The 24,974-nt window shown below is 35.5% G+C and overlaps 2 protein-coding genes and 1 long non-coding RNA gene across 6 annotated transcripts; 2 read left to right on the forward strand and 1 right to left on the reverse strand.

The window, feature by feature from the left end:
* Positions 1-5,341: 5,341 nt before the first annotated feature.
* On the forward strand, positions 5,342-7,818 carry LOC107794035 (pectate lyase-like). Its single transcript, XM_016616492.2, has 4 exons — positions 5,342-5,680; positions 6,083-6,734; positions 6,829-7,071; positions 7,342-7,818. The coding sequence occupies exons 1-4, from the start codon at positions 5,493-5,495 to the stop codon at positions 7,561-7,563; spliced, it is 1,305 nt and encodes a 434-aa protein (XP_016471978.1). The 5' UTR covers positions 5,342-5,492; the 3' UTR covers positions 7,564-7,818.
* A 36-nt stretch (positions 7,819-7,854) lies between these two features.
* On the reverse strand, positions 7,855-24,269 carry LOC107794034 (isochorismate synthase, chloroplastic). 4 transcript variants are annotated; one of them, XM_016616491.2, is made up of 16 exons: positions 23,812-24,269; positions 23,537-23,734; positions 16,611-16,846; positions 13,200-13,317; positions 12,983-13,099; positions 12,725-12,871; positions 12,439-12,513; positions 12,283-12,351; positions 11,422-11,540; positions 11,268-11,325; positions 10,898-11,008; positions 10,538-10,622; positions 10,063-10,160; positions 9,563-9,655; positions 9,343-9,418; positions 7,855-8,274 (listed from the first exon to the last, which is right to left on the reverse strand). In XM_016616491.2, exons 1-16 carry the CDS (start codon positions 23,935-23,937, stop codon positions 8,267-8,269), a joined length of 1,734 nt encoding a protein of 577 aa, XP_016471977.1. In that variant the 5' UTR covers positions 23,938-24,269; the 3' UTR covers positions 7,855-8,266. The 4 variants fall into 4 exon arrangements, with proteins under 4 accessions (XP_016471977.1, XP_016471973.1, XP_016471976.1 ...); XM_016616487.2 differs by having other exon boundaries at positions 7,855-8,311; XM_016616490.2 differs by having other exon boundaries at positions 9,314-9,418.
* LOC107794036 (uncharacterized) lies at positions 14,490-15,670 on the forward strand. Its single transcript, XR_001649857.2, has 2 exons — positions 14,490-14,690; positions 14,968-15,670. It is a non-coding gene; the product is annotated as an uncharacterized LOC107794036 (long non-coding RNA).
* Positions 24,270-24,974: the final 705 nt, after the last annotated feature.

A 24,974-nucleotide genomic window follows, 5' to 3' on the forward strand; every position in this document is an offset into this window, starting at 1 on the left:
AGCACCTGATTTTTGCCTTACGAAAAACTGCTCCAAAATAAATAAAATAAATCTCTTTTACTGTGTAATTTGCGAATTTGCGTGGTGGTAAATGTTTGTGTTATGTCCGTAAAATGTTTGCTTTGTCATAATTAAACAAAAATAAAATAAAATACATATTTGCATAAATATAGGATTTAATTATATATTTAAGAGATAATTTAAATAAAATCACAAAAATATGCATTGGTTCTATTTCAAACGTTTCATTGTGCGATTGATGTTTTGACTATGTGTTAAATAATTGTTATGAAGTAATTAATATTTTTTGTGTAAGGTTAAAAAGTGTTTTATAATTTTTATTAAGGTTTTTTATATAATTTAAATAAAAATAGAAAATTTTGTAATGGTGAAAAAATTGGACCTGGATTAAAATCCAGGCCCAAGTGAATTAATTCCCTTCACAAGCCCAATCCCAACAGCCCCATGTCCGGTCCAATTCAAGCAGAATCAAACGACGTCGTTTGGTCACCCCTTATCAAGGGCCGTTGGATTAAATACAACCAACGGCCAAGATCTCATCACCCTAACCCAAGACCCTTACCCGACCCACTGCCCCGGTTCAACCCGTCCCCCTAACTTAAACCAAACGACACCGTTTGGTTAAGTGTGTAGATCTCAACCCTCCATTCTACCTGATCCAACGGATAACATCAGTCCACCCCACCCCTATATAAATCCCAAACCCTTACCCCGGCCCCTAACTAAACACCCCCCCCCCCATCCTCTCCTGTTCATCGTCTTCCCAAACCCCCAATCCTAACCCTAGCCGCCCTAGGATTCCTTCGCCTGAAACCCGGCGGCATCAACGCCGCCGGTCACCACCTTAACACCCTATGACCCCCTGAACACCCTCTATCCGAATATGTTACCAGCTTGGTTCGAATCTCCCTGGAGGTTCTCGAATCTTCATTTGAAGATTCGAGCCAAGTTCAGATCTAGACCTAACAGTCCCAAATCGACACCACAGCTTCCCCTAGTCACCCTGAATATGGATCTATCGTTTGTTTGGTTCGAATCAGTGCGGAACTTCTCGAATCTTCTTTTGAAGATTCGGACCAAACAAGAACAGACTCAGATCCGTTTCAAACTAACACCAAATAACCCCTAGGCTACCCTCACCATTGTGTCATGTTTGGTTCTTCTCGAATCTGACCAGAAATGGTTAAATCCCAAATCGTGTTTTTAAGAACCCTAAAAATACCAAACTTCCGGATTATGTGCCTATTAAATGAAGATTGAGGTTTAATCGACCTTAGTCGAAGTATTTTCAGTGGAAAATACTTCGACTAAGGTCAGTTTGATTTCAAACAAAAAGGTCCAAATCCAAGTTGAGTTCGAGTGAAGATTTAGAGGTATTTTCTATTTCTTTTTGTATTATTCTACATGTATTGTTGTCTGTTTTAATAGCTTTTTAATTTTTCATATTTGTTTTGATCAATTCTGTCATTTCTGTCTACTTAATCCGAATGTGAATTGTTTCTGTTGGTTGTGATTGTTTACAATGTGTGTAATCGACTCGATTAAGTTCGTCGATTAGTTATATTACGAATTTTTCATTTCTGAAAATGTTGACTAAAACAGTCTGCTTCTATTATTTTAGATTAATTATTGACAAATGTTGTAAATAGTCAATTGATTAATGCTCGTCAATTAAATCATGATTATCTGTGAATCAGTGAATTCAAATGTATGTTGTATATGTATTGTCTGAACATTAAAGTTTCAGGGCATTGTCAGTATTGACAATGATCCTGTGTGTGTTTGATTTTGGTTTAATGTTAAGTCCAGTCTTAATTGTTATGATAATTTCAGAAATATGCTGTTATGATGTTAGTTCTGAATTCAGTGTAATATTGCTGTAATGTCCAGTTTGAATTCAGGCTTACAAAAGTTGGTCAAATACAATTGTGTTAGGAGGTTAATAGGATTGGTTTTAGCTGTAAATCAGAAAGATAACTAAGTTTGTACAGATTTTAGAATCTGTTTTGCTGTAGGTTCTGATTTTGTTTTCAGTAATAACATTAGGATTTCAGGGGCACTTCTAGGAATGAAACAGTAAAAAACAGGGTATTAATGCTAGTGTATTATAATGTAATGTTAGTTGCTATTAGTTAATAATACTAATGGGGAACAAGGGATAATGGGCTGCTGAAAATCAGGGAAAAGGTTTTACATAATGGGATTTTCTGTTTTTAAAAAAGAAGAAGGGGGTCCAAGAAGCACTTAAATTGCCTAGGACCAGCCCTGTATAAATACAGGAGCTGGACAGACATTAAGGAGAAGAGAATTTTGAGTGAGAAAGACAGAATTTTAAGGGAGAGAAACAGAATTTTCAGAGAGCTTTTTAACAGAGAGAGAAATTTTTTAAGAGAGAATTTTTAAGAGATTTTGAGGGCTGAGATTTTAAAGGACGGAAACAGAAAATAGAACATTCACATACACACTCACATACAGATACAGCAGCAGAAACAGAAAATCAGAAACAAACTGAATTTGAAACTGAAGAAAAAACTGAAATTTGAAATATTGTTCTTTTGTTGAATCTGTTCAACTTTATGTGATTCCACTGTTCAGTTAAAATACGAAGTGTTTCTTAAAAGTACTTTACTGTGCATCTGGGCTCTTCGAATCCTATTCCTGTTCAGATTTACTGTGTTATCAGTATATTCTACTGAATTTGTTACTGCTGTAACTGCTGAAACTTACTTCTTCTACCTCCATTTTCAGGTATATGTCTTTTAAATTTTAAGTTGGAAAGAGATTCCAGCATGACCCATCAATGAAGTTTGAATTGAAATGCTATTGCCAATTGTCCAAGTTCATTATTTTCATTTTTTTATGATTAATTAGTAGTAAACTCAATTTGATAGCCATAGGTTAAATTGTCTTATTTTGAAGTTCATATAAAACTTTGTAATAATGTTATCCATGTCAAACTTCATTAGTTAAGTTATCTATGAGTTATGTAAATAAGAAGCATGGTAGAAGGTTGGTTTTATTTACACTTCATGGTGTTGTTAGATAGGTATAGCATAATATAGCATTATCAAAGAAAATATGCTATAAGTTTATCTTGTTAGTTAATTAGTTGTTGTTTAAAGCTATATGATGATTAGCTGCAATTTGCCATCTTTTGGCATAATATTGGTGGTGTTCATAATTTATAGTTGAAAGATGTATTAGTATAATCCGTATGTTCAAAAGTGTCAAATATAGTAAATAATATTGTATGCAATATCATTTTATTAAGTCAACAAGACTTATTCTCTTTCTTAGTAATAAAAGGCTTAGGAACTTATACAATGCAAAAATTAATATAGTTAGTAATAATTCACATAGATTGAGAATCAAATTGGTTTGATTATATCTATATCTATCCTAACTCAGTCATAGGCATAACTAAGTAAGTTAATTTCATCTATTAAGATTAAAACGAGTATATGAAAATAAGTTGAGTTGTATATACACAAATGGCAACATTTTAAATCAATGGTAATTAAAAATAGAATTTGCATTAAATAATCATGAAAATTCCCGGAAAATATTTCCTTCCTTTATGAATCATTTATTTTCGGTTTCAAATGCAATTTATTCTTTGGCATATATATATGTCACATTTGTTTTAAAGTTAGTATTAATCATATTTTTATTCTGTCCTTTGACTTTGAATAATTGGAATGAATATGATTTATATTCGGAAATTATAGTCAATGGTCAATATTTAATAAATTGTGGTTTACTTTCCAAAGTTTAAAGAATATCTTAAAACAAGATTTTTCGTGATATAACAAACATTTTTTTAAAAAATTCCATAATATCATTACAAATATGTTGCGCAATTAGGGATACGTTCGCGTACCCTGATTATACTTTTAAAAACAAAACTTCGGATTATGCGTACGCGCAATTTCGAGCGAATATTTAATAAAAGGATTTTTCTAAAGGCGTTAAATCAATTTCATAAAAATCCGATATGTACGGTTCATTATTCAAAAAAATAATTATTCTTGATTCAACGCAATCTCGAAAAAAAATGTGCTTAATAAATATATTGTCAAAAGTAATTGTGTACACGTGCGCGTGACACAATTCCGCATTTACAACACGAATATACGTACGCGTAATTCGATTCAAAGAAGGTTTATTATTCATAATAAGTATAAGCAGTAGTAAAATCAGATAACATCAATATTTAATAAAATCAAGTTGATTAAGCCAATAATAAAAACAGTTAAGCGACCGTGCTAGAACCACGGAATTCGGAAATGCCTAACACCTTCTTCCGGATTAACAGAATTCCTTACTCAGGATTTCTGGTTCGCAGAAAAAATAAACAGAGTCATATTCTCCTCGATTCAGGGATTATAATTGGTGACTTGGGACGCCTCAAAATTCCCAGGTGGCGACTCTGAAACAAATAAACAAATCCCGTTTCGACTGTCCTTTAATTGGAGAAAACTCCCCACGCGCCCCGCGGGCGCAGGAAAAAGGAGGTGCGACAGGGTGTATTTGTAGTTTTTCAAGGGCTAAATTAGTAATTACTAAAAGTATTATTTTTTTAAAAACATTGCCCAGAAAAGGACTATTCTTGCAATCAACCCATTGGACAACGGTCATATGACATTTAAAAAAATTTAAAAAAAAAATTTCAGATAGTCGTTAGACTGGTGCGGACAGGGCCGGTTAACCGGTTCAACAGTAATTTTTGTTGGCCGGGTTTGACCGGTCCGGTTAACCAGATCTTTTTTTGGTGAACGGACCAACCCCCTAACCCAGTCCATCCGGCCCCCTAACTAACTGTCCGGACCGGTTTGGGTTTCAACCAGTCTGGGCCGGATCGGAAATGGGTCAACCCGACCTGTTTGACAGGCTTAGGGATTACCAACTTATGACTTTTAACTTTTAGCTTAAAAGCTACTTTTTATAAGCCAATCCAAACACCCTCTAACACTATTGCGTTAAAAAATGTGAAAAATAAGAAGAGAAGAAAGACTACTAAATAATTTAAGAAGTCACTGAGAAGAAATAAATATAGATAATTTTAAGCCATTACCTGGCTCATAAAAGAGAGATAAATAATTCATTTAATTTTGTAGCAAATCCATAGAAAATTTAGGAAACACCAGACAATATCTCTGGATTAAACAGTTTATCCAAAGAAACAAGTAGACCAACAGTTGACCGTTAGAAGTAAAAGCGGTTCCCCACTTTTCCCTCTCTATTCCTCATTCTCATATTTACTTGTAGCACTTAGTGGTATTTAAACAAACTCTTCTCCCTCTCAGATAAAGAAGCCAAACATATGGCCTCTCCATTATTGCTAGATTAGCATTTAAAGCCTACCCATTAGTATTAAAAATCATCCCTCTTTGTCGGAAGAAAGAAAGGGGAATAATTGATTAAGTAAAACAAGAAAAAGAAAAAAAGTTGTACATATATAGCTATTGAGAATGGGAACTCTCAAAAATAGGTCGATTTTCTTTGTTTCAGTCACTCTAGTTTTAAGCATAGAGGCCAATATTAGTGAGTTTGATGAGGTGTGGCAGACTCGAGCTACGCAAGCAAAGAAAACTGCTCAGGATTCCTATAATCCTCATCCTGAAACCGTCGCAGACAATCTCAACAAACATGTTCACACGTATTATTTCTCTCTCATTTCTTGCTTTTAGACTTTCACTTTTTCCCTTCTTTTTTTCTTTAAAGTTTGAGAAGAGCTGGCAAATTTTATATATATATGCGCATTATATATACAGAGATTCTGCAGCAAAATGTTAAAATGTCATAGACGAGTTCACGACCTAAAACCTTTTTTTTTAACCTCCTTTTTGTACTACACTAGAAGCTTTTGTTAATTTTTTAATGGGATTCAATAAACAACATAGATACATAAAAAGAATTCACATAGTGATGCCGAGTTTCATGTCAAGATTACTTTTTTTTTCTAACACTGAAAACAAACAATTTTGAAAAAAAAAATTAATGAAAAAGAAGATAAATATTACAGTCAAACCTCACATTTTCATCGTATTTATTTTTGAAGGTCGGAAGAAGGTAGCAATAGCACAAGGAGAGACTTGCACAAGTACAATGGTCCATGCATGTCTACTAACCCTATTGATCGTTGCTGGAGATGTGACCCAAACTGGGCTAAAACCCGCATGAAGCTAGCTGATTGTGTTCTTGGATTCGGCCACCATACAACTGGTGGCAAAGGTGGCAAAATCTACATAGTAACTGACCCTTCAGACGACGATATGGTGAATCCTAAGCCAGGAACACTGCGCCATGCAGTCATTCAACCAGAGCCACTTTGGATCATATTTAAACATCACATGGTCATTAGGCTTAACCAGGAACTTATCATGACAAGCAACAAGACAATTGATGCCAGAGGGCAACAAGTACACATTGCCTTTGGTGCTAGTTTCATGTTACAGTTCATTAACAATGTGATTATTCATGGTCTTCATATCCATGATATTAAGGCTGGTAATGGTGGCCTAATCAGAGACTCGATTAATCATTATGGTTTTCGATCAAGAAGTGATGGTGATGGTATTTCAATCTTTGGATCCACAAATATTTGGATTGATCATGTTTCCATGTCTAATTGTGATGATGGACTCATTGATGCTGTCCAGGCTTCAACTGCTATTACCATTTCCAACTGCCATTTCACTAACCATAATGATGTAACTTAGCCTAAACTTGATATACTGAGAACAATTTTCTACTGAAGAATGAAACAACAAAGCATGTATTAATATTTGCATGTTTTTCATTTAGGTTATGTTGTTTGGAGCAAGTGATAGCTACTCGGAGGACTCAATTTTACAGATAACACTTGCTTTTAATCACTTTGGACAAGGATTGATCCAGAGGATGCCAAGAGTGAGATGGGGATTTGTTCATGCAGTCAACAATGATTACACTCACTGGCTAATGTATGCAATTGGTGGAAGCCAACACCCCACCATCCTCAGCCAGGGCAACCGGTTCATCGCCCCGCCTAACCCTAATGCAAAGGAGGTAAAATTAACAATATTTGTGACCAACAAAGTTGCATCACTATCCTGTGTATGAAAAAAGTGAACACACCCAGACGCAAACCTAGAGTTTTGGGAGTGCATTCAATTGATCCCATCATTTTCAATATATTATATGAAAAACCCTGAAATAGGATAAATATGTAAATTTTGAACCTATGTTTCCAAAGAACCTAGTACCTTGAACACCCAAAATAGCACATTGTGACTAGCTCTTAAATTGAAATGATGCTCATTCTATTTTTACTTGTAGGTGACCAAAAGGGAGTATTCACCTGAAAGTGTGTGGAAGAATTGGGTGTGGAGATCACAGGGAGATCTGATGATGAACGGAGCGTTCTTTGTGGAATCTGGAAATCCCAATCATATATTCATGAAGGGTCCTGATATGATCCACCCTAGGCCAGGATCATATGCAAGCAGGCTAACAAGATTTTCAGGCTCTTTGAACTGCATTGAGGGGAAGCCTTGTTAGAGCTGTCTGCACTAAGTTACTAATAGAAATAGGACCTGAAACTATAGAAGTCAGTTTGCTCCCTTTCTCCTCTCAAATGCAAAGCTGGTAGCAGAAGGGGAGAATGAGTGCGAGCTAAGATTGAAATGCTTTTAGGTTTTTGATGCTCTGTGCTTCTGTAAATTCTTGAGTCGATGTCCTTTTTCCTTCTACCAATGTAAAAGTGATAAATCCAATAAAATTGCAATTCGAATTGATAGTAGCTATTTTTCATGATATTTGAACATTCCAAGACAAGGATGTTGCTGCCACTGAAACAACAAATAAACAAGGCATTCTAGAAATCACTCATTTCTGCAATACAAACGTGAAGGTTTTCTGTATTCTAATAACCAATATCCCTGGTTTTGGAGTCAGGAGTACATACCAAAAGAAATTACATCTGTACAAGATAATCATTGTACAAAATTTCTTCTTCTTGTATTGTGCCAATTGAAGGGCATAATTGCTTGCTCCGGCAAAAATTCTGCAACTAATTATATAAATATTGAAAGAAAATAAGAATAAAGATCTGGATGCTGTTTTTTCTGGCAATTGAGTAACTAAATCTGGCAGCTAAATTGTGTTCATCTGATCTGCTATCAAAAGCTGAAGATAATGGTGTTAATATCAAATGATTGACATTGATCCCCTCAAGGTATATCATCTCTCCTCCAAGAAGATGTCATCTCACTAAATTGCAGAAATTGTTTATCATTCAGTTCAAGATCTGAAAAGGAGTTGATCACACAAATAAAAAAAGTAGTGTAGCAACTCGTAAGTTGGGAAAAAAGTGATATCCAACAAATTAATTATGTCTAAAAATTAGTAAAAGCATCAAAATTTGGAGTATTTTCGCGTCAAAAAATATACATCCAAAATAGCTAATACATGGTGTGTTATTATGTTATCTCATAACATTAACATTAGGATGGATTTCCAAGTGTAAATAAGCACATTCTGGTTTTACTTAAAAGTACAACATTTATTTGAGAATAGCCAGATTCCATTTCAATCATAAATTTCAGCTTTACTGGTTCAAAGATTATTTGTCGAGTACTTTAGGTTATATCTCATATCCTATCTACTCCTTCCTTTCCATTTTATATGACGCTTTTTCCTTTTTGGTCTCATTCCAAAAATTGATACTTTTGACTTTTCTATATTTGGAAAGCCCTTAATATTAACATTCCCATTTTGCTTTAGTGACATGCTCTTATAGTAATTGACAAAGGATGTCGAGGACCACTAAGTACTAAGGGTACTTGTAGTATGTTACAAAAATATCTGGCTTATTTGTCGAAAGTGTTTTTAGAACTCTGCTTCCAATTTAACACCATCATATAAAATAAGAGGGAGTATTATTTATTAGCTACCAATATATGACACCTCCATTTCAAAAATACCACCAGATATAGAGGTTCTTTTGTGTTATAAACTTGATGCAAATTCATTCTTCAGGTAAAAACAGTATAGATAGAAACTGATTACACACCCCTTCAGAGTAAGAATTTAGTGTGTGTAACATTATCCAAAGCTAGAATCGCAGGGCGGAACAATAAACCAATAATCTAGAAGTGTACATACATAGGTAAAAGACGGGAAACTACTGTCAATGATAGATTGATGATATTTGCATGCAAAAAATGTGTAAAGATGTTCACATAATTTTCTCTTTTCCCCTTAATTTCATAAACCACAATTGCTTTCAGAATGAGTGGTGTAGACAAACCAAAATGTGATGCTGCAGGCATGACAAACCTTTCTGATTCTGATTGATAGTCCTAATTTCTCCTCTTGTCAAAAGAGGAGCCTCAAGTTTCATCAATTTGGTGAACTGCAGGAGACAATAGAAAGATGCAGCAGAAAAAAGACTCTTGTCATTCCTAAATTGCTTTCAGAAGGTAGAGAAACTCTTCACCCTCTAGATAATAAAAAGCATGTCTAATAGCATAGAAATCAATTTACCAAGGATATATACCTGTGAAGTCTTCAGCTCGAGCTCCTCCCATTCTAGAGATGAATCACTTCCTTCCACTATCCCAGTTCCCGCATAAATTAATGCGCCAAGACCCTAGTTATTTCATTTTATCAGCATTTTAATAACCGTGTTCAAAATAAATCACTTAAATATATTATAAGATTTTGAAAATTTAAAGTAAAATATCTATAACATATGAAATTGGATTAGCAATATTTGTAACAGCAAAATTGATTTTTTTCTAACATGTGAAACATTAAGTACGGAACCTTTGATTCATTATTGATATATAATAAAAATTATTATATAGCAAAAGTAAATTATTAGTATATAAATATTTATATAGGCGATGTCTTATTTAATTAGTCCCTCATTAAGAAATTTACATCATGTGGTTATCTATCAATTCTTATTATGTGTGGAGCATATACAGGCAAACGAGTTCTCTGAAGAGGAGTACTCTAGGACGAAGGTGAAATGCAATGAAATATTAACCTCACCTTGTCAACCAAAGCTGACCTTATTCCAACAGCAAATTCACTCTCTTCCCCTCCAAACCAACCAACAGGACCAGCATACATTCCTCGGTCAAACATTTCTGGGAAACATCAGCTGATATTAAATGATATACCAGAGCACAAGGTCCAAGAAGCCATCGGTTGATTATCAAAACCTATTAGAATGACTAATTACAGCATTTGAAAGCACCAGCATCCAGGCCGCACATGGAAATCTATGCATGAGTTTGCCTTTTAAAAATATTCCTATATACTGTCAGTGGATATCATGATGAGGATAACGGAAATCAGGCTTTCTATAACTGGTAAGGTAATAAGTGGACAATCTGATCCATTAAGGCATTAACTACAAGCCTATATTTTCCATTCTGTTATCTTTCTATTCTATCCACCAATATAAGAAGTCACCTAACATTTTGGGTGCAAAAAGAGCTGGGTAAAAAAAGATTAATCATACCGGTTTCTGAAATAAAAGCCCGTGCATCTTCTGTAGGATACCCACAAACTGCTGGAGTAGGGTGAATGGACGACAAGATCTTAAACTGGAAAACTGTAAATGTTTAGTATGGTACTTTGTAAAAGGAACAGAGGAAACAATAAGTTCATCCATACGTATAATCAGCAAATCTTTACTTATAGTAGAAATTCAAAGTCAGCTTTTGTTTCATCAGTTTTGCCAATTAGAGGGAGTGATTATGAACTAATTAAGGAAGATTGTTCGAGAAAATACTGACGGATGCGTCAGTCAGTTCTAGTTCTCATGAAACTTACAATCTCAGTAACTAGTAGATGGATTAATAAAGATGTCAAGACTTACCTCATCATCTTCAGTCTGGAGTCTCCCCCTCAATTGAGCATAAAGATGTTGAACTCTTGGAAATTTTCTTATTGCTTTCTTTGGTTCAATTAAAACGCTGGAACATACAGCCTTTGGAACAAAAAAAGCTAGCTTTATACAACATGAAAGGTTCCTGAGATATCCTAAAAGTGGACAAGGGAACTTTTGAAATTTCAAATTTGGAATATATAAAATTTGACATGCTAAATTTTCAACACGTCAACAAAATGGACATGTCACCAAAAAATATTGAACAAGTTGCAAATCTCAAATTGGAAAGTTCAAAAGTGTGCCTTCCCTTATGAAGTCCTCTTAAGATTCTGTTTAGAAGCCACTTAACCCAGCTTACCTCCAATTTTCTTCTTATGCACTCCCGTACTATAGCAAACTCATTATGGTCCTTAGCACTGCAGAAGAATAAAAGAATATAGACAATACACCACTGGACAAAGAAATACAATAATGACATAATGTGTTTTATCTATAAAGCACAAAAGATGAACCTGGATAGTAAATCCTGTCCTATCTTAAGATCCAGAAGCTCTGATCCACCCCTAGCCCGTGTTCCAGCTAAAGCCTCGCTACAAATGCTGAGGCAGTCCCGATGAAATAGCTGCTCTGGCTATTCAAAAAGAGCATAAGGATTAAATAAAACTATTTTATCTCCTCACCATTTCTACATCCAGCGTACAAAAAATCCATGTACTTTGATACCATGGCTTATAATTGGCACTAGAAACATTCAGAAGTGAGTTTGATGCTCCAGATAAATAGAAGGTAGTGGGTATGGGATCTCATTACTGAATTTCAATAGATGGAGCAAGAACTTCGTCACAAGAATCCAGTTCTCACCAGTACAACTGCTTTGCTTATCTCCTGAACTTGCTATCCGTAAATGGTTTCATCTATTTACCAGCTATAAATATTTAAAAACTCAGCTATAAAAAATTTAATAAGATTCTTTTCATTCTAAACACATTAAGGATGGTTGTGATCAGGCAATTTAGCTTCATGTCCTTTCAATGTTGAAGATGATGGCATCAGGATTTCATACTTGAATTTTTTTCAAAATGTACGCATAATTAAAATATTGCTCTTCACTCAACAAATACACAACACAGAAATAACTGTTTTCAGTGCCAATAACTCTTCACATATTAGATGATATAATGAAAGGTGCAATGTAGAACCATTCGGAAATATTTTGCTTGATGTGAATATAACATCATTTCAACTGGTCGATGGACCATAATCTATGTTAGTGTCAACCTTGAGGGGATGCACCCGAAAGAAAGGATACATTCTATGGATTGAATACATTGCTTCATTACACCATTTAGTTATTGAGAAAGAGTTTGAATTACAGTGTTTCCAATGAATGCCGCTGACTGGGGAGGTTGCAAACAGAACTGATATGCATTTTCTCCTTCAACCTGCAAGACTTAATTCTCTATATTTTAGCAAAAGAAAAGATACTATGCTAGTGAACTGTTTATCATTATAAGGTAGCTAATCAACACCTTTAAGCAAGATAACCATGTTAAAGGATCAATGTCCGCAGCTGTCACAACTCTGGTGCTACGAGCAAGTACCACCTGTGGTTTACAAGAAAAGGTATGCACTTTAACACCACCTAGATTTACTCGTTATGAACCCACATACTAATGTGAGCATCAGGTGTATCATTTTGTTCTTCTATTTCTACTGGTCCTCTATGACAATACTTCATTTTAGAGTAAACGCATAGGTGAAGACAACAATACATTGTTAGAATATAACTCAAAGGTAAAGAACACAACCGACAACCTTGATAAGCATCGGGTTGTTTCTTCTTATTATTTGCAAAGCACGCTTAACAGCTTGGTCCCAAGATGCTTTACCCGGGACATGAGTACTTGCGAGTATATGCGAACGAGATATTTTTTTCCGCACCCTCATAAGAACGGAGGAAACCTGCATTCATTAACATAGGGTTTAAAAGAAAAGTTAATGAGGAAAGAAAAAAAAAAGGACTGAAATGAAACAACCAAACAAAAAGGATTAAATGAAGCGAGAAGGAGAGACCTGCCATATTGTGGTCTGAAGTGCTTCTATTGCCCTCTGGTACGTGCAAGAGACAGCATTATCCCATGCGACTGTTGCAGCAATAACTGAACTTCCTTCAAGCTCATCAAACTCAACCTGTCATTTAGCATCTAGCAACAGATGGATTATATTCAAGAGACAACATGTCTAACAAATAGGTCCTAAGCAATGAAGAGTTGAAAGTCAATCCATTTACCTGAGGGACCATGAAATAAAATGAACCAAAAGCATTCCATTCAGGACCTATATTGGCTGTTGCATCAAATCGGATTGCCCCATAAGCACGAATTAGAGGACATTTCTTGGAGAGGTACCTTTGGCAGAGATAAAACAATGCTAGAGTTCAGAACATAAACAATGAGTTTAGCCAAGTCTTTTGCTAACTATGGTTCCAGGTTGTCCAATTATTGCTAGTTGAAATCCTTGCGCCATTTTGGTTCTCTTATTTCTTTTTTAAGAAATTTTTCTGAAGTCTAACTTGGATAATCTCTGATTAGGATACCATATGATAAAAATGTCAGTTCTAGCGTAAAACTAAATTTCGAGTCTAGTTTATTATCTTTTTTTAATAACCGTGGTGTCCGGGCCAGATTACATGCACCTCGACTAACGGGATACCTGCTACCTCCCACCAGCAACAGGTACCAGGTAACTCCGTCCATCAAGGCTTGGACAGATTTCAAGTCCAGTTTATTATCATTGTGAAGTTTGTCCAGCTCCAAATTTTCTACTATGATTTAGTAACACTAAAATTGCATAAAACATCATTAGCCACGTCAGATTACCATAAAATGTGAAAGGAAAAGATAACATCCATGGGTTGATCAATTCAACTTGAAATAATATATGCAAAAAAGTTGTATCAATAGTGGAAAGATAAGATAAACTAAGAAATTGTGAACTTAGGCCTAGCAATCTCATTAACTCAAACCAGATGGCAAAACAAAGTCAAATTAAATGATAACTTCTGAACTTATGTGTTACCACTACCCACATTTCGGACCATGTCTTGTGATGATTTTTTTCTTTTTTGTTAAGGCAAAACAGATGTGCTTTAACAACTTTGTTTCTTCAAGTTGGTTCATGATTTTCTCGAATCATTAACTTCATCAACTCCCTTAATCTGAATCATATTTACCAGAGGTGAATCCAAAATTTAAACTTGATGAGTTCAGCCTCTAAGATTGAGTTCATTACTCAAATGATCACTGAATTGCAAAATGATGGAACAAAGTCACTTACCTTTAGTTTGTAACAGGAAAATCACTCAACTTTTCCTAATGCACACAGATAGTCACTCAACCGGAAATATCAAACTTTCCGGTGGAAAAAGTTGACATGGCAGTCTACATAGAATTTTTTATTATTTGACCAAGTAACACCCAAACAAAACATTATAACTCTGCCCATACACCCGATCCGACCCGTTGAATAAAAACCCACCCACTTAATAAATAAACACTAAAGAATAACCAAACCCTCTGACCATTATTTCACGCTGCTCTTCTTCTCCATGGTTTCACTTTAGTCCAAAGTTGAGCTTTTCAACATGGAATTGGAAGGTGCATCAAGTAGATAATATAAAAAATCTCAAAGGAAGGGATCCATCTCGTCCCCACAACCATTGTTTAATGTGGATTTGAACCACTATGCCGAGGGTATTGCACAGCACATGAGAGAAAACGAGGTACTCTTAATAAATATTATTTTTTTGTCTTTATATGATAAATTTTTTTAATATGCTATCTGTTGTTATCGAAGAACAACAGGATTAGTGTTTTTTAATACTTTAGGTGTTATAAATTTTTATACATGTGGGGTTTAGGGCTTATTATATATATGGGTTTCTGATTCTTTTGGAATTAGGATTTAGTTTAGGGTTTTAACATGCAAGTGTGTTAGAGTATTAAATATTTGTCGATGGTTGAACTATTTTTCAACTCTTTATTTTGTATATTCTGTAGGAGTGGTTGGAAATTCTAGATGGGTATTTCAGGAAAATAGTGTTTTGAGTAATACGGTGGCTGAGAGGAAGGGTAATGGTGATGAAGAAAGTGAGGATGAAGATCGGTTAGATGATCAAGATTTCAATGATCCAGCCTATAACCTAGAGGAAGATGATGACGAGTATCATGATATTACTGCTGATAATCATGATATTATTGTTGAGAATTATTTTAAGAAGGCAAAAGGAAGACCAAAAAAAAAAATACCAATGATGGAAATAATAGAGTTGGACTATCTGTTGGCATCCTAATTCCAGAAATAAACGAGAATGCTGATTCAGATTATGCTAATCTGATGAATTGCTAGAGCGAGATACTGATAAAGAAGATGAGGTAGAGGTCGCATATGAGGAGTATAACGAAGAAATGGACAACCCTATATTAGAACTAGGAATGAAGTTTGGGTCTTTTAAACAGTTTAAGGAGGCTTGTATGAATTGGGGGATTAAGAACATGTTGAAAAGCTCAATTTTGGATTAGAAGTGAAACCATGGAAAGAAGAGAGTAGCGTGAAATAATGGTCAGAGGGTTTGGTTAGTCTTTAGTGTTTATTTTATTAAGTGGGTGGGTTTTTATTCAGCGGGTTGGGTGTATGGGTAGAGTTAATATTTTGTTTGGGCGTTACTTGGTTAAATAATAAAAAAATTCATGTAGACTGTCATGTCATCTTTTTCCACCAGAAAATTTAATATTTCCGGTTGAGTGACTATCTGTGCGCATTAGAAAAAGTTGAGTGATTTTCGTATTACAAACTAAAGTTAAGTGACTTTGTTCCATCATTTTGCAAAGTTCAGTGATCATCTAAGCAATGAACTCCTCTAAGATTCATAGATTGAACTCGTTAAATTATGAAATTATGGATTCATAATTTAATATTTGTTGAGTTTTTGGTATTTTTTACACACACATACACGAATACATTTACTTTTACACATTCTGTGTCGAATATTGGGTCAGTTGAACCCATTGTACAACGGCTTTATCCGCCTTTGATATTCACACTTATAGCCTGTTTGACCAAGTTTTTTTTTGGGCCAAAAGTACTTTTTTGGCCAAAAATGCTTTTTGCTTTTTTGGCCAAAAATGCTTTTGGCCAAAAATTCCGTGTTTGCCAAGCTTTTGAAAGGAAAGAAAGTACTTTTGACCAGGAGCAGAAGCAGTTTTTGAGAAGCAGAAAAAAGTACTTCTCTCCAAAAAATACTTTTCTGAGAAGCACTTTTGAGAAAAATATCAAAAGCTTGGTCAAACAATAATTACTGCTCAAGAGCACTTTTTTGAAAAGTACTTTTGATAAAAGCATCTTTCAAAATAAGTTTATTTTAGAAGTTTGGCCAAACAAGCTATTAGAAACGACTCTTTTTCTCAAAAGTTGCTTCATGTTTTTTTCCTTCGCTACACTAATTTCATCAGCTCTTTCAGTCAGAGTCATATTCACACTTAAAAACAACATTTAGTTGCCCAATCTTCAGGACAAATTATACCTTAGCAAAAATCCGTCAAGAATCATTTTTGCATAGGTATTTCTGTTTTAGCCATTAAGAAATTCCCTTAAAGACGTAATCTTTAGCTTAATCCATAAAAGAGAAATACATAAAAATTACCTGCGTATAGCACGCCAATCGTCAAAGGAGAAAGGGCGTAAATGAGTAAAGAAGACAGCAGAGCCGATACCAGCTACACTGACCACTTTAGAAGAGGAATGAGAAGTTCCATTCCCAATAAAGCACATTTCAGAATCAACAGCTGGCCTTCGACCGGAGAAGAAACAGCGCGGGAGGAGGACATGGTTCTGAGCATGAAGCCACTCAAGCGCTTCTATCTGCTCTTCAATTGGCACCTTCCCAACAAATATTTTGTCAGAATTACTGACATATCAAAATCGATATGTAAAATCATTTTTACTATAATACTATAGTTGAAACTATTTTTAAATTATTTTGAATAAAATTTTGTTATTAGACGGGAATATACTACTCCCTCTATTTCCATTTGTTTGACTAGTCTTAGTTTAGGTGCTTTCATGATTAATTTTAGAAAAATAAGTTATAACATGAATTGCACTTTTAATCACAGAAGTATATTTTACAAGAAAATAATTATACAAAATTAACGCATGTACAATATTTTTATACCTAATTTGGGAGAAAAATATTATAAATAACAACAACAACAACAACAACAATCCAGTAGGATCTTACAAGTGGGGTTTGGAGAGGATAATGTATACGCAGACGTTACCCTACCCTGGAGGGTAGAGAGGCTGATTCCGAAAGACACTCGGCTCGAGAGCAAGAATAGGAACAAGTAAATAACAACAATAGGCCAGGAAAATGATATCAACAATGTAAGGACTGGAGAAAAAATAAATGGACAAAGCAATAACAATAGCAAAAGCAATATCCACAAGCAGTAACACGGCAGGGTACTAGAAAATCGAAGCGGAAGATAGTACTAAAACAAACCTAATATTGGCATTCTAAGAATCGAAGACAATGTACTAGTCAGCTAGCCCTAATAAACCTAGAACAGATCAGAAAAACACACGACGGCCTATTACCCTTCTACTATAATCTTCGACCTCCATACCCTCATGTCAAGGGCTATGTCCTCGGTAAGCTGAACTCGCGCCATGTCCTGCCTGATCACCTCTCCTCAGTACTTCTTAAGACGTCCTATACCCCTTCTCCTACCTGCCAGCGCCAGTCGTTTACATCTCCTCACTTGGGCATCTAGGCTTCTGATAGAATATATGAGTCCACTAAACTATATAGAGACCAGGTCCTCTATGAGTTTCCACTGAGAATGCTAATAAAACAATAAGTAAATAAGACATGGAGTTTTTAAGTGGAAAAATCCCTGCTCAAGGGGATAAAAAACCACGACCTACACTAGTAGGATTTCAACTTCACTATGAGCCACTTTAGATTACAACCTATGCAATCTAGGAATTAAACTCTTAATCTCTCACTAACTTATAATACACCTATTGCAAGACACTTTGCAATACACCTATTACAAAGATTTCAACTCATGACTACTCTAGTCACGACACAAACGCTAAGGGTTTATGGTTTTACCAGGGGTTCCTAAGTAACACTTCTAGATAAGCAAAATAGGAATTACAATGAAGAACAATTACAAAGTTACAACTCAACTAAGGACATACAAAATACTAGCTCTAGGAATTGGTCCGTAGTAGTGTTAAACTGCGTTCTTGATGCACTTGAGAATTGAATGCTTGAATGTCATATGCTTGAATGCTTGAATGAATTCTCTAGTCTTCAAGTGATGTTTTGTTGTAATGTTCAATGTTAATACAACATGGATGGCATCACTTGAATGATGTAATCACTTTATAGGTCAAATGAGAAGTGACTGCATAACTGTGTTGCACTGTCTCTATGTACAGTGCAGGCAGTTACGTTCCAGCTTTCCGGCTGTAGACAGTTGACTTCGTACTGCTGTCAGGGAAACACAAGGGTATCAGGTCCCTGTGTTAATTCTCTATCTTCTGAAGTCGTAGCAATTCACATTAGCTGGAGTCCGTTGATTTGAGTTATGTACCAAGTGTGTCAGGTTCCTTATCTGGTTCTTTCACAATAAGTTTGTTAGATCATCAAAACATAAAGCTAGGGTATTGTAAACCCATCAGCTTCTCCTTCTCACATGCCCAAATCATCTAAGCCCTGTTTCACGCATCTTATCTTCCATAGGAGCCACACCCACTTTCTCACGAATATCCTCATGCCTAATCTTGTATAACCTAGTGTGCCCCCACATACATTGCAACATCCTCATTTCGGCTATGTTCATCTTCTGAATATGGGAGTTTTTGATCGGCTAGCATTTAGCCTCATACAGCATAGCTGGTCTAACCGCCGCCTTGTAGAACTGATCCCTAAGTTTTGATGGCACATTCTTGTCACACAGAACACTGGATACTAGCCTCTATTTCATCCACTCCGTCCCCATACGGTGTGTGACATCCTCGTCAATCTCTCAATCCCCTTCGATAATTGGCCTAAGATACCCGAAACTTCCTTTCTTGAGGATGACTTGTGAATCAAGCCTCACGTCTATATCTGCTCCCCCTGACACTACGCTGAACTTGCACTTTAGGTACTCCGTCTTTGTCTTGCTCAACTTGAAACCCTTAGACTTTAAGGTTTGTTTCCAAACCTCCAATATTTCATTGACACCGCCTCGCGTCTCATCAATCAGTACTATATCGTCAGCGAATAACATACACCATGGTATCTGCCTTTGAGTATGACGCGTCAGTGTATCCATCGCTAAAGTAAATAAGAACGGGTTGAGCGGAGATCCTTGGTGTAAACCCGTCCCTATTAAAAAATGTTCCAAGTCTCCTCCGACTGTCCTCACCCGAATCTTAGCTCCATCATACATGTCCTTATCACTCTAATATATGCTACAAGAACGCCTCTAGCCTCCAAGCATTTCCAAAGGACACCCCAAGGGACCTTGTCATACGCTTTCTCTAGGTCAATAAACACCATATGTAAATCTTTCTTCATATCCTGTACTATTCCACCAACCTCCTAACAAGATGGATGGCTTTCGTAGTCGAACGTCCCGACATGAAATCGAACTAGTTCTCGTAAATAGACACCATCCTTTTAAGCCTCGCTTCTACCACCCTTTTTCACACTTTCATAGTGTGAGTAAGCAACTTGATACCCCTATAATTTTTGTAATTTTGGATATCTCTTTTGTTCTTGTATAACGATCATCGTACTCCACCTCCACTCCTCGAGCATCTTCTTCGTCCTAAAATAACATTAAATAACCCAGTTAGCCACTCGAGTCTAGCCCTACTTGCATACTTCCAGAATTGAACCGAGATCTCATCTGACCCGATCGCTTTGCCCCTGCTCATCTTACGCACCGCGACCTCCTCAAAACTAAAGAGCCTACGGTACCTAAAATCACAATAACTCTCGAAGTGCTCTAAATCTCCCAGCACAATATTCTTATCCCCTATTCATTCAGGAGTTCATGGAAGTAAGCCTGCCACTTTCGCTTGATATGTGCCTCCTCCGTTAAAACTTTGTCGTTCTCATATTTGATGCACCTCACTTGGTCCAGATCACGAGCCTTCCTCTCCCTTGTCTTATCCAGCTGAAACAACTTTATGCCCCTGCCTTTGTCCCTCAGTTCTTCATACAAACGAGAAAGCACTGTAGTCTTAGCCTCCGTGACCGCCAACTTCGCCTCTTTCTTAGCCTTCTTATACCCTTCTCTGATAGTCCTCTTCTCCTCCTCGTCTGTGCTCTCTGCTAACTTCAAATATGCGGCTTTCTTGGCTTCTACTTTCTTTTGGACTTCCTCATTCCACCACCAGTCTCCTTTGCGGCCTCCAATGTAACCTTTTGAGACCTCTAACACCTCTCTCGCAGCCTCCCTAATGTAGTCTATCATTCTCGTCCACATACTACTCGCGTCCCCACTACTCCTCCAAGCCCCTATAGGCAACAACTTCTCTTGCAACTCCTGAGCATTGTCCTTAGTTAGAGCTCCCCACCTGATCTTCGGTCGACCACACCTAACCCTCTTTTTCCTCTTCGGTACGATGTTTAAGTCCATCACCAAAAGCCTATGTTGAGTCGTAAGGTTCTCACTCGAAATAACCTTACAATCAGTGCACAAACCTTTAGCACACCTCCTGAAAAGGAGATAGTCGATTTGGGTCTTGGTCGTCGTGCTCGTGAAAGTAACCAAGTGCTCCTCCCTCTTCTGAAAACTCGAGTTTACTATCACCAAATCAAACGCCTTAGTGAAATCCAACAGCGAAGTACCTCGTTTCTACCCTAAAGCCAAAGTTGTCATGTACCTCATCGTAGCCCCCAGCAGACCTCCCAGTATGCCCATTAAAATCCCCTCCTATGAATATCCTTTCGATGGGCGGAATACCACGCACAACCTCATCCAAACCTTCCCAAAATCGCTTTTTAACATCATCATCCAGGCCCACTTGGGGGAGCGTGAGCACTAATAACATTCAAAGTACGCCCTCCAACTACTAATTTAATAGCCACCAACCTATCATCCACCCGCCTAACCTCCATCACTAACTCCCTGAGATCCTTGTCCACCAAGATGCTCTCTCCGTTCCTACCCCTCTTACCTCCTGAGTGCCACAGTTTAAACCCATCCGCCTCCCGCACCTTAGACCCTACCCACCTAGTCTCTTGGACAAAAGCTATATTAATCTTTCTCTTCTGGAGAATCTTAGCTAATTCTATAGGCTTCTCTGTCAAAGTCCCTATATTCTAAGATCCAATTCTCAACATAATAGCGAGAAAAATATTATAAATAAATTGTTTAATTTATGTAATTTAAATTTTAATTAATTTTAATGTCCTAAACAGTAGGACTTCCTGTATAGTATTTCAAATAAGAAAGTTATGATAAGCAAAGTTAGTTGTCTATAAAGTTGTAAATCTTTAAACAATAATTAAATAATTATTTTGTGTAACATGAGATCTATTTTTAATAGCGTTAGGATACACGCTTTCCTAATACGCAAAGCATATCATAGTCTATATTTTTAAAAATAATATAACTAATATTCAAAACATATGCTTGAGATAATTAAAACACCTTTTTTTAATTGTGGATCGAGAAATTATAATGTGATGGTTGACATATGTATAAATTCTCTCCTTGTGAAGGTAGTTTAAACCAAATCTATGTTAGGTTCATTATGAAACTATATCATATTTTACTAAATATTTGGTGTATGAAAATTATACGAGCAATAAAAGGTTTAATTAGATTCAGACAACTACTTCAAAGGATATTTTTTATTTATAGACAATCAAACTAATTATATATGTAGTATATTTCAATTATTTGCATTAAATTGATTGCGATTTGATTTAGTCTAAAAATGATTTAATTTATTCTAACAGGAAAAAGAAAAAACAAATTGCCAAAAAGTTAGAAATAAGAATTTTTCTAACATTTCTGACATAAATAAAGAAGGAAGAAAGCCAAACTTAGAAACAAACTCTTCCCAACTATTCAAATTTATTTCTTTTCTACCCGATGATTAAACAACTACATGTCACAGTCTTGTATAGTTTTACTGGATTAAGTTCTTAGTTTCTTTTTATTCCTTTGAATGGTTAATTAAAAGTTTATTATATTTATTTGAGCATAATAATTGTAATGGATGATACAAAAAACACGATGCACTGGGATCTATTCAGAGAGCAAGGACAAGATAATTCATTATATAGTTAGTTTACACAATATTTTTCATTTTCTATTCCAAAATATTAGGATTCTTAACTACTTTAAATAAAGAAAGAAAATGTTAATTGATTGAAAAGTCATAAATATTAGGAAAATAACTCCAATTACAATTTTATCCAATAAAAAATTAATTTTTAAAAGGGTAAAAAGGCGAACGATATTTCGCTACGAGTCTAAGTGCTTTTAATACGATATAAATAGATAGATTTTAGTCTGACTTAGAGTTTAAGGAAATTTTTTTGTAAAATTTAAATTTAAATTTTTCATGATATTTGTGTGAATATAAAATTTTAAAATTTATAATAATTCTTAAACATGCTATTAAATTTGTGTTAATATAAAAGTTTGAAAACTTTACAATTGAATTATTTACAAGTATCAAATATCTCAATCTTGTTTAGAACAGAGAAAATAGTGTCACATATATATATAATATTTCATATGTCTCTGACTTCTTAAGATTTTACAGCACTGATGCCAGTTAATATCAAAATTAATATTTTTAATATCTAACAATTAAAAAATTTCCGATATTCGGGATATTGTACATAAAATACACATTGTCAATATCTAATTTTGCTAGTGACTGATCACTAAAATGCCATTGACAAGTGTAATCATTCGAAATCTTTTAATTTCAGCCTTATACTAGTTTTTCTCTTTTCATCAGTTTTTTAATTCGAAACTTATGATTAATATTCTAATAAATATTAATTCGCTTGTGATCTCCTAAATACTATTACTATAACTTATAAAATTTAGAACTTGATTTTATAAGTTAAGTAAAATTTATTCTTTTATTAATTACTGTATTGTCTAGCCCTAACCAGTTAAAAGGTTAAATGAAATTTACTCTTTTATTAATTACTATATTTTCTAACCCCAAAATGGTGTGGGGAGTTGGCAACTCCTATTAATTAATGCTTTATACTCAAGAAGATCGACTGTTTGCTTCTGGAGGGTAGATAAGAAATACGATCAGGAATTCTATAGGCTAATCTGAGCCAACCACGTGGCTTATATATACTCAAAGATAGACAAGTTGGATTTTAATTCCATTCGGTTTTTGTCATTCAATTGCGGATTCAAAATTATAGATTAGCTATGCAACTAACAATAATGTGTTTTCCGATCCGTACAGAGTGTATTCTTCCTGCAGTGTGACAATGGATGGATGGGATGCACACTAAGTATGTATGCATATGAAAAGATACATGAGTCCATGTTTATGCGAGTGATAAAGATTTACCTCAAGACGAATGATACCGGAATTGTAAGGAGGAGGCTGGGAGTTAACCAAGTCACAGATGGCGGAATTGAGACGTTCCATGGCCAATGCAGGGCTAGAAACTGCAGGCAACGTTCTTGTTTCTATGGTTCCAATAGGAGCTCTTGGGTCGCCTTGGCACCCATTCATTGACAATGAACAAGACTGATGATATGATCTCTGTTTAATTGACCAAACACAAAGACATCATAATCTGTAACTCCTAGGGAAATAAAAGAGAATATACAGTATCTTACTTGGTTAGAGTTGGAGAAATGAATAGACTGCTTTCCAATTCCATAGAGAGGAGAAGACAAGAGCGACCATTTCACGAGTGATGACTCACGTAGAGTGCAGTGCTTTGCACCAACAGCCATTAACATGTACAAGAAACGATGGGAAAGCTATTGTTTTCTTTTGAATAACAATTTGCATACATCCACAAAGAAGATTAGAACTCATAACCATACCATAAACAAATAGTCAAGAGTTTTGGTAGGCTATTATTATTGGCCATGGATGCTCTGAACAATGGGCCACCACTGCCATCTTAGTCCATGACAAAGTAATTGTGATAGAGGAGTGGAAACTCTCTCGTCGCTTTGTGCCCACTCGTCTCTCTATATCTCCTCTCTTTATTGTTTGTCATTTACTCTTGCAGCTACGAGTAAGCTTCATCCCTTTTATAGGCGCGTGCCTAAATTTAGTATTAGGTCCTATGATTACGCCATTTTCTCCTATGATTATATATACTAAGGTCCTGTGGTCACCATCAAATTCAATTTGTGATTACATCACACGCAATTTAAGTTCCCTTTTTCATTGATCTTGTATGTTATCCACATGCCTAATTTTACTTTTTAAGTTCTATGCTTTCTCTATAGAGCATTCTTGTACTTGCCGAAAATATAAAAATCTGTTAGTACTTTCTTTATTTTATATAATGTTGTCTTAAGGTAAAGTTTTAATGAAAAATATGGTTAGTGAAAATTCATATTACCGGCCTAAATTTGGCGTCGTGGTGATCTCAGGACTAGGCTATTCCTTCAAGTCTATTATTAGCTCGAACCATCAACACTTGCGTAAATAAAAAGTTTTAGTATTTTTGTGTGTCTCCCCAAACACATCTGAAGGCGTATAATCATACATCTCTTTGCTGAGATTACTTCTTTGCAACCACTGTAGCACTGCGCAGTCTAATCTTTTAAGATAATGCTTGGATCGTGCTCCTTTGTCCTAACTTAAGACATTAAAGACCCCTAACGGAAATATTGAGGTAACCAACCCATTGACACAATCTGGAACCAAGGATTTACTGTTCCTTAGGCAAAACACCTCCAAGTTCCAGCAAACTTATGCGATAGCCGAAGAATATTCATGTATATGTAAATGTTTGCTTATTTAAATCTCAAACAACTCC

This window comes from Nicotiana tabacum, chromosome 8, assembly GCF_000715075.1.
Source record: "Nicotiana tabacum cultivar K326 chromosome 8, ASM71507v2, whole genome shotgun sequence".
NCBI lineage: Eukaryota > Viridiplantae > Streptophyta > Magnoliopsida > Solanales > Solanaceae > Nicotiana > Nicotiana tabacum.

Bases quoted from the DNA above. Each gene is read 5' to 3' on its own strand.
- LOC107794035 (XM_016616492.2), top strand. From the start codon at position 5,493: ATGGGAACTCTCAAAAATAGGTCGATTTTCTTTGTTTCAGTCACTCTA. The intron at 6,735-6,828 runs GTAACTTAGCCT...TTTTTCATTTAG, and splicing joins ATTTCACTAACCATAATGAT to GTTATGTTGTTTGGAGCAAG. The intron at 7,072-7,341 runs GTAAAATTAACA...TTTTACTTGTAG, and splicing joins CTAACCCTAATGCAAAGGAG to GTGACCAAAAGGGAGTATTC.
- LOC107794034 (XM_016616487.2), bottom strand. From the start codon at position 23,937: ATGTTAATGGCTGTTGGTGCAAAGCACTGCACTCTACGTGAGTCATCA. The intron at 12,514-12,724 runs GTTGTCGGTTGT...TGTAAACCACAG, and splicing joins ACAACCCGATGCTTATCAAG to GTGGTACTTGCTCGTAGCAC. The intron at 12,352-12,438 runs GTGTTGATTAGC...TAAGTCTTGCAG, and splicing joins CATGGTTATCTTGCTTAAAG to GTTGAAGGAGAAAATGCATA.